The sequence below is a fragment of the Phragmites australis genome, chromosome 22, assembly GCF_958298935.1.
Source record: "Phragmites australis chromosome 22, lpPhrAust1.1, whole genome shotgun sequence".
Taxonomy (NCBI): Eukaryota; Viridiplantae; Streptophyta; class Magnoliopsida; order Poales; family Poaceae; genus Phragmites; species Phragmites australis.
In genome coordinates this window covers 8,460,835-8,470,606 of record NC_084942.1, presented here as the reverse complement: position 1 = coordinate 8,470,606, position 9,772 = coordinate 8,460,835, and the positions used below count along the sequence as shown (strand labels likewise).

General features: G+C 44.8%; 1 protein-coding gene across 1 annotated transcript; it reads right to left on the bottom strand.

Moving 5' to 3' along the window:
* Nucleotides 1-428: 428 nt before the first annotated feature.
* Nucleotides 429-2,966, bottom strand: LOC133905233 (uncharacterized). The gene has a single exon (XM_062346967.1). It carries the CDS (start codon nucleotides 2,790-2,792, stop codon nucleotides 510-512), a length of 2,283 nt encoding a protein of 760 aa, XP_062202951.1. The 5' UTR covers nucleotides 2,793-2,966; the 3' UTR covers nucleotides 429-509.
* Between the last annotated feature and the right edge of the window lie 6,806 nt (nucleotides 2,967-9,772).

Here is a 9,772-nt window from a genome sequence, read left to right as displayed (position 1 = left end):
TCCTTGTTTTTTCTCACTATGATTTTCACTAATGCACTCATCACTTTTATGATTAGTAATGACGCGTCATGCTGTAAATAGGATCTAGCCCTCATATGCATGATATCGGATCTCAATGCTTATTTTTCGGAGACTCTTTTTGTCGAAGCGGACTGGCTGAGCATAGCGCGCAACCCTACCCTACCTAGTAGTTATATCTTACCATTCATCGAGGCAGAAAAACAAAACGAAAGGCATATATACAAGCCAGTCGTCGTTACATATGAGAAATTACATAAATATGGATGATTAGTCTAGGTCGATGAGAGGCAATACAATGTATGTAGAAACAAATTGAACACTCCATCAGAGCTGGAGGCTCAGCTTATTAAGCCGCGAATCAACGCGCGCCCATACGACAGCAAACAGCTACGACACATCAGCACACAGCAAGGCCGGCATGCAGCGGCGCCAAGAAACAAACAAGCAAACAAACAAACAGGTAGCACACCGGACATCTTGATGAATAATCAACGTTTCGGCCGAAAAGGGCTGTCCTTGCCCCTCTTCTTTTTCTGATCCTCTGTTGCTTGGGCATCAGGCTGCTTCTGAGGCTTGCCGTCGTCGCCGTCACCCGGCTCCGGGTCCGGCATCTGCAGCTTGTCGGCCAGGGTCTTGGCCCCCTTGAGCGAGATGATGAGCCAGACGAAGGAGAGAAACTCCCCGCCCTCGCCCAGGCTCTTGGCGTGCAGGTACCCCCTGCACATGCTGGCCGAGTAGCAGAGCATGCCCACCCACACGCGGTACATCACCCTCCCCCTCGTCTCCTGATCCATGTCCATCAGTTCCTTCGCGAGCTTGCATGCATCGCGGATGAGAGGGTACTTGCTGCCGCTTGCCTCCTCCGCTTTGCGCATGATCTTCTCCGCTACTTTCCGTTCTCCGCAACGATGTAGGCTTTTGTTGCCGCAGAGTGATCGCTTGACGGCAGCAGCGGCACCCTGCTTCTCCTTGCCTTGGAGGATGGACTCGACGTTGCGCATGGCTTCGGCGAACAGATGCTGCCTGCTGCCGGTCAGCAGCATCTCCGGATGGAAATTCAGCAGGTGCGCCATGTAGTTGGATATCGACTCCGTGCATATGTCGCGGAGCTGGTTCTCGTGCGGAGGCCTGCGGCGGAAGCCTTTCGGGGGCTTGATGCGGAAGCAGAGGTCGGTGGCGATGTGCCAGAGGATGACGCTCTCGTCGAACGACGACTTGCGCAGGCTGCGCCATATCTCGGACTGATTGCTTCTTTGATCTGTGGGCGAACTTGTTTGTTTTATGACCTCAATGAGAACTTCTGTGCTTTGTCCGGGAGCTGGCAGATCTGCCTGTGAGCTGCCTGGTACGGTGTGCCAACTTGTTTGATTTGTGGTCTCAGTGAGTTGTACAGGAGTTGGACCTGCCTGTGAGCTGCCTTGTTTGGGGGCCGAAATTACCTTTTGCAGCTCCTCATCCAGAGTCCAGTTGCGGTTGGTGAAGCTTCTGTAGGTGGAGAGGTCGGCGTTGTTTTCATCTCTATTGGAAACATCCACCAGTTCAGATGCGATGAACCCCGACACCCTGCGGTACATGGCATCGCGCTCCTGAACGAAATAACCTTCCCTGAAGCCGACGCGCGTGGCGCACTTGCGCAGCCACCCGGTCGCTGGCTTCATCCCCTTGAGGACCGTGTCGATGAGGTTGTACGCGGGAAGCGTCTCGCACAATGCTGGAACTCCTGCTCTGGACATCAGCCTGTACAGAAGCTCACTGATCAACACCCCAAGGACGTCCAGCACGGCGGTGAAGCACAGGAGAATGTACGTCGTCTTGACGTCGGTGCGGCTGTACCCCTGCTTGTTGCTCGCCGCAAAGAGCGTGATGGCGGCGATGTGCACGGACGGGACCAGCAGCACATGGCAGGCCAAGTATGCAGGAGTGAAGATCACATTGGCTCTGGTGTAGATGAGTCCAAACGCTCGACGCAGCCAGGACCTCATTTCCTTCCCTCGGAGAGACTTGAATTTCTGCAGAACTTGGAGCTCCTGATCCGTCTTGGTTCGTTTCTTCAGATCAGAGAAAGCAGCGTACAGCGACAGGTCTGAAAGTATCATCTGGACTCTGTCTCCATCTGACAAGATGGGTGCATTCCCTTCTGGCATTTTTTTCCAACACTTATACCTGTCATCCAGCTCGGCGAAGAAGCACTCCCATCCGCGAGGCCTTTTTCTTTTTCCTTCTATCAGGGACGACACGGCCACCAGCCGGTTGATGCTGGCTCTCTTGAGAGCCCATGGCTTCTCGCAGAAACTGAGGATCCCAACGATGAACAGCAGGATCGCCGACAGCAGCAACCTTCTGTCGCTGGAGTCGGGCCACGACTTGCAGAAGGCGTACACGGCAACCGTGACCTGGGACACGAGGGTCACGGTTTGCCGTGTCCAGAGCTCGTTGTCTTCGATGCTGTAGGCGGTGATCTCCTCCCGCCCACCGAGGTGGACGAGGATGACAGGAGCCCACAGGACTTCCAGGGAGCTCGCCTTGGCCCCATACTCGCAACCGCTGCTCCCCTTGGCGTGGCGGTTGAAGAGTGTCGCAAGCGCGTAGATCGACAGAGCGTCGCTGCTGATGTACACCAGCCAGATGCATGTTCTGAACCAGCGCGGGATGATGTACTTGCGCATGGGGGCAGCCAGAAGGAGGAACCACTGAAGGCCGAGGCTGCCGAGGACGAGGATGCGCAGCTGCCACTCGTCCCACCATTGCACAGCAGCCCAGATATGAATCATCTCACTCTCTCTCTCTCTCGTGTGTTTATTGGTATGTGTGTTCCCACTATCGCTCAAGGTAGAACTAGAAGCTAGAGCCCTTGCTGCAAGCAGGTGCACATTGCACGAGTTTTGAGCCAGGGCTCTCGTCGGTATAACTCACTTTATTTATAGTATATGTGAATGACTTTACTTTACCGGTCTTAATAATTAATTTCTCTTTACAATTAATACTGCATGCATGCAGTACCTTTTATATAATTCAAGAGCCGAAGAAACATTTAGTCTCATGAATGGTTGGCATATTCTGATTAGAGTTACATCTTCAGAAAAACCAAAGACAAAAAAAGAAAAGGAAAAGGAAAAGAAAGTCGCTACAGTGCGCAAGTATTACAACTTTGTTTCTGTCGCTCGCTGCCCTCTGCGTGTCCCTTTGCGTGTCCGTGGTAATATTCTATGTCCTCCTTTGCGTGTCCGTGGTAGTAATATTCTATGTCCTCACGTGTTAGGGATGCTATATGTTTAGTCCGTGCTTTATTTCTAAGGTGATTCCTTTGATCCCCGATTTTGTTTTCGGGCAGGATTCCTTTCCCCGATTTTGCATGCATGTTTGCGCCCTTTCGTGATGGTCACTAAATGTATTGATCGCCATTTGATACCAATTTGAAGTGCACTCAAACAACCATTTGATACCAACAGAGCTGCAGTCGATCGACCTCGTGAGACACAAGAGACAGAGAATTTGGGGAATCAAATATTTGCCCCGTTAATTCTTCTTCCTGACTGTCTTCATCACCATCGTCTTGTACCTTGTTACCGTAGAAGAGGATTTATATGTCATTTTCAATTTCGAAAAAAAATACCATAAATACATAAAAAGGCATTATTACATAACGTCACAAAGCAGACGGGGTACGGGGCGATTGTGAAATTGGCGAGGAAGACTTGGTGGACATGTGGATGCGCTTAGGATCGATCTCGCATGCTGTCACGTGGATTCCAGGCTCTACAGGTAATTGGAGAAGATTATTGGTTCGAAATATTATGGTATGCAAGCTTAATGCATGATTTGGCAAAGTATGTTTCTTTTGGTGAATGTGCACAACATTGACAATGTGGTGGGGCAGTTTAATTGACATATACGAGTCGAAGATATTAATAGTTTCCCCGTAGTGGAGATCAAGAAAATCACCTATTTGAATAACTTGTGCACTATTATTATCAGTGATCATCATGAAGAGGTCAAGAAGGATATTTCTGATACAATGGAAGAATTTGTTCAAAATAAAAAATCCTCGCATCTATTTCATACGGAATTGTGTCACACATCTCATTTTCTGGGCAAACTTGCAAAGTTAAAGCACCTCCGTTTCATTATATTGCAGCTGACATCAGCAGAGAGTTTATGTAGAATGTCTGTATCACTTGACAGTACTTCACTGCAATGACGTGGTGATGAAACCAAAAAAAAAAAAGCCAGGGATCTTGGAAACCTTGACCGGTTGCGATATGTCACATGCCTTCCTGTTGGCAGACTAACTTCACTTCGGGTCTTAGAAGATTATCAGGTCCGACACGAACAAGGTTACACAATAAGTGCTCTTAAGGATTTCAGAAGCCTCCGTAGACTTGTTGTGATGGGGCTCGAGAATGTTCATATCCATGAAGGAGCAAAAAATGCTGAGTTGAGGAAAAAACGAGACCTCACCGCATGGTCTCTAGAATTGTTAGAATGTAGTGGTGTTCAAAGTGGGACTGTCAGATCATGTAATAAAAAAATAGTTTAATAATAAGATTGGTATAACAAAGTGATTTAACATAATGTCATATGATAACATGTTTGGATACGTCTGGTGATAGCATGCTTAGATATGCTCATAGTAGCATAGTGATAGTGTAGCCGTAGTTTTCATATATGCAATAGACTCAGTGTGGATTGATATTGAGTTAAGTTGGGAAAAAATTGTGGTCGGAAAATGCTTTTCATGGTTGGATCATGTGCATATGTGTTTTGAGAACGAACGTGATCAATGATAAAATTTGAACTATGTTTAGAGAGAAACTAAGATTCTAACGATAAAAAATATCATGCATAATGTTCAAACTAGAGAACAGTTAAAACGAGATTGCATGTGCCCAACGAGGTGCGTCGTGGGAAGAGTGGACATTCGCGAGGTCATAGCACAGGAGAGCAACCAGATGGCGTCACGGTAGGACGTGGTGCAGATGGCGTGGTGGTCAGGCGTAGTCGGCGTGGGCTAGGAGACAGCACTGCATGCAGAGGGCATGCATATGTTACGTGATGCATGCGTGCATGCACGGAACAAAAAAAATGAAAAAGAAGCTAAGGCATTGCATGTGCCTGCATGTTGCGAGGAGCGCAGGGTGTAATTATTGCTTTATCACAAAATTAGGGTTTAATCAATTTTCATCACTATCCGTCAGTCTGTTTTCGGGTTCATAACTTTTGATTAGATATCTGATTGAAGTGATTGTTGTTGGGTTGTTTCCACAATTTTGTGTAGTTTCTGCTGTTAAAATTTGATATTGATTGGAGTTACAGATTTAGATCTATGTCATTTTTAGTAACGTGTATGATGTCTGCCTAAAATGGAATATGAGATTAAGTTGGATTTTTTTAATCAGGGTGAACTATTTTCATTAAAATTTGAATTTGACTTTTGCAATCGTTCATCGCTCCTCTGATTAATTTATTAGTTAGTAAACGATGCTACAGGGACTGATGAGTCAATCCTTGAAAACCTTGAGCCACATGCTAATCTCAAGGAACTACAGATCTTAGGATACAATGGCACAAGATTTCCAAAAACCTGCGTGTGGTCGAAAGCTGTACAAATCTGGAACAACTCCCATCTTTGACAAGGTTACTAGTCCTAAAGCATATATGTTGAATTGAATAACCTTCCTAGACTTGAGTTATCCCTACCTCCAAATCTTCGTACCCAGAGTGGTAATAGGTTGCCAAGAACTTCATGAATTGCCACTTGTACCTCCTAGCTTGATATCACTGGAAACAACACATGTTGGGTTGGCCAACCTTCCAACATCCAAGGATTGGCAAGTCACAGAGTGAGAATGCTAGGACTGAATCATCCCACTTGCTGCACCTAACTGTATCCAAGTGCCCATCTCTGATCTCATTGAAAGGGAGCATTCTCCAGCAGAAGCAATACATGAGAGTTAAAGATCTAAAGATCGAAGGTTGTATGCATCTCGAATCTACATCATCAGTAACATTTGCAGCAATGAACAACCTTAGAGAACACCATATTACAAACTTTCCAGAGCTGAAGATGCTTCCAACTGCTAGACATTGGTTCCTTCCATTATATCACTCGGAAAACTACGTATCAGTAAGGGTAGCGGTGTGACAGTTGCATTGCTCCAGTCTCTACGTGAACTTTGTTGAAAGATGTGTAAAATACATGTCTACGGTTGATGACAAGGTTTGATATTTACAGTGGCATTTGCGATGACGACTGGCTTAATGGGTGACCAGGCGAACAGTACCATAACCAGATAAAAAGTGATTTTCCGAATAGTGAACAGTGATTTTCGACCAGTGAATAGTAATCTTCGACCAGTGAACACGATCAGTGGTCATGACCAATGACCGTAGATCAATGATCACAATTTATTCCTACAGTTAGTTTCCGGACAAATGGAAGAGTTGATCGAATCTAAGAATGTCGAAATAGAAAATATATGTTTGTTACAGAAAGTTTAGAGATCAGGTAGGTATAGCCAAATCATATCTGTAAGTCTTGTTCGGTTTGAATTAGGAGTCTTGATCTCTTATGGCTAAGACCTGCTGCCCTTTAAATATGAGGGGTTATGGCCGATTAAGGATATCAATCAATTGATTGACCTGCTACCCTTTAAATATGATGTAGGGGGCAGCCAGCAGGAGGAACCACTGAAGGCCGAGGCTGCCGAGGAGAGGATGCACAGCTGCCACTCGTCCCACCATTGCACAGCACGCGCGATATCAATCATCTCTCTCTCGTGTGTGTTTGTTGGTATGTGTGTTCCCACTATCACTCAAGGTAGAGCCCTTGCTGCAGGTGCTCATTGCACAAGTTTTGAGCCAGGGCTCTCGTCGGTATAACTCACTTTATTTATAGTATATGTTAATGACTTTACGTTACTGGTCTTTATAATTTCTCTTTACAATTAATACTGCATGCATGCAGTACCTTTGATATAATTCAAGAGCCGAAGAAACATTTAGTCTTATGAATGGTTGGTATATTCTGATTAGAGTTACATCTTCAGAAAAACCAAAGACAAAAAAAGAAAAGGAAAAGGAAAAGAAAGTCGCTACAGTGCGCAAGTATTACAACTTTGTTTCTGTCGCTCGCTGCCCTTTGCGTGTCCGTGGTAATATTGTATGTCCTCACGTGTTAGGGATGCTATATGTTTAGTCCGTGCTTTATTTCTAAGGTGATTGCTTTGATCCCCGACTTTGTTTTCGGGCAGGATTCCTTTCCCCGATTTTGCATGCATGTTTGCGCCCTTTCGTGATGGTCACTAAATGTATTGATCGCCATTCGATACCAATTCGAAGTGTACTCAAACAACCATTTGATACCAACAGAGCTGCAGTTGATCGACCTCGTGAGACACAAGAGACAGAGAATTTGGGGAATCAGATATTTGCCCCGTTAATTCTTCTTCCTGATTGTCTTCGTCACACCATCGTCTTGTACCTTGTTCCCGTAGAAGAGGATTTATATGTCATTTTCAATTTCGAAAAGAAAATACCATAAATACATAAAAAGGCATTACTACAGAACGTCACAAAGCAGACGGGATAGGGGGCGATTGTGAAATTGGCGAGGAAGACTTGGTGGACATGTGGATGTGCTTAGGATCGATCTCGCATGCTGTCACGTGGATCCCAGGCTCTACAGGTAATTGGAGAAGATTATTGGTTTGAAATATTATGGTATGCATGGCTTAATGCATGATTTGGCAAAGTATGTTTCTTTTGGTGAATGTGCACAGCATTGACAATGTGGTGGGGACAGTTTGACATATACAAGTCGAAGATATTAGTAGTTTAATTTCCCCGTAGTGGAGATCAAGAAAATCACCTATTTGAATAACTTGCGCACTATTATTATCAGTGATCATCATGAAGAGGTCAAGAAGGATATTTCGGATAGAATGGAAAAACTTGTTCAAAATTAAAAATCCTTGCATCTATTTCATACGGAATTGTGTCACACATCTCATTTTCTGGGCAAACTTGCAAAGTTAAAGCACCTCCGTTTCATCATATTGCAGCTGACATCAGCAGAGAGTTTATGTGGAATGTCAAACTGTATCACTTGACAGTACTTCATTGCAATGATGCGGTGATGGAACCAAAAAAAGTGAGGGATCTTGGAAACCTTGACGGGTTGCGATATGTCACATGCCTTCCTGTTGGACTAACTTCACTTCGGGTCTTAGAAGATTATCAGGTCCGACACGAAAAAGGTTGTTCTAAAGGATTTCAAAAACCTCCGTAGACTTGCTGTGAAGGGACTCTCGAGAATGTTCAGATCCATGAAGAAGCTAAAAATGCTGAGTTGAGGAAAAAAACAAGACCTCACCTCATGGTCTCTAGAATGGTCAGAATGTAGTGGTGTCCAAAGTGGGACTGTCAGATTATATGATAAAACAATGGTTTAATAATGAAATTGGCATAATAAAATGATTTAGTATAATGTCATACGATAATATGTTATTTGGATACGCTCATGGTAGTATGCTTGGTTTTGTTCATAGTAGCATAGTGATAACGTTTTCATATATGCAATAGACTCATGTGATTAGTGTTGTATGGATTAACACAAAGTCAAGCTGGGAAAATTTTGTGCTCGAACAACGCTTTCGTGGTTCGATCATGTGCAGATGTGCTTTGAGGGTGAACATGGTCGATGACGGTATTAGAATTAGATTTAGGAAGGAACTAAGATTCTACTGATAAAAAATGTTATACATGATGTTAGAATTAGAGAACATTACATATGAAACGAGGTTGCATGTGTGCAAAGAGGTGCGTCATGGGATGAGCGGACAGACGCGAGGTCATGCCACATAAGACAAACCAGACAGCGTCACGGTGGGATGCGGTGCAGACAGTGTGGTGGTCAGGTCAGGCGCAGTCGAGGTGGGTTAGGAGACAGCACTGCATGCAGAGGGCATGCATATGCTACGTGATGCATGCGTGCATGCACGGAACAAAAATAAAAATGAAAAAGAAGTCTAGGGCATTGCATGTGCATGCATGCTGCGAGGAGCGCAGGGTGTGTGCAGGCACTCGGCAGGAGAAATCAGACGCGCGGGCGCGGGCGCGGGCGCTGGCGACTGCCGACCGCTGCATAGGCGTGCTAGGGACCAAGTGGGCCCGAGAAGCTGGCGGGGCCCACAAGCTGCAGGAGACCGACTTAAAAGAAAAAGAAACCAAGGCAAGCTGGGAGGTTCTCGGCGGTAACGCAAGAAAAGATTGAGAGCACAGACCGACGAAAAAACTGGTTCTTGATATCGAGAGAAAAATTGAGAGAAAAAAATTGAGAGAGAAAAAACATCTAGGGTTTTTGTTGTGGATAATTTTATAGGACCGTTTTGAGAGGTATCTTGTGAACTCATCTACATAATGAAGATCAAATTTTGTAAGTTGATGAGTTGACGATTCCGTTTCTCTTTGTTCTTCGATTTACATGCCCATCTTTGTTTTTTGGTGGATTTTCTCATGAAATTAGAGTTTAATCAATTTTCGTCACCATCCGTCACAGTCTGCTTTTGGGGTTCATAATTTTTTATCAGATATCCAATTGAAGTGATTCCTGTTGGGTTGTTTCTTTAATTTTGTTTAGTTTCTGTTGTTAAAATTTAATATCGATCGGAGTTACGGATTTAGATCTACATTTTTTTTTAACGTGTATGCTGTCTGTCAAGAGTGGAATATGAGATTAATTTGGATTTTTTTA

What these genes read in the sequence shown, in the direction of transcription:
- LOC133905233 (XM_062346967.1), bottom strand. Translation starts at nt 2,792, where the DNA reads ATGATTCATATCTGGGCTGCTGTGCAATGGTGGGACGAGTGGCAGCTG.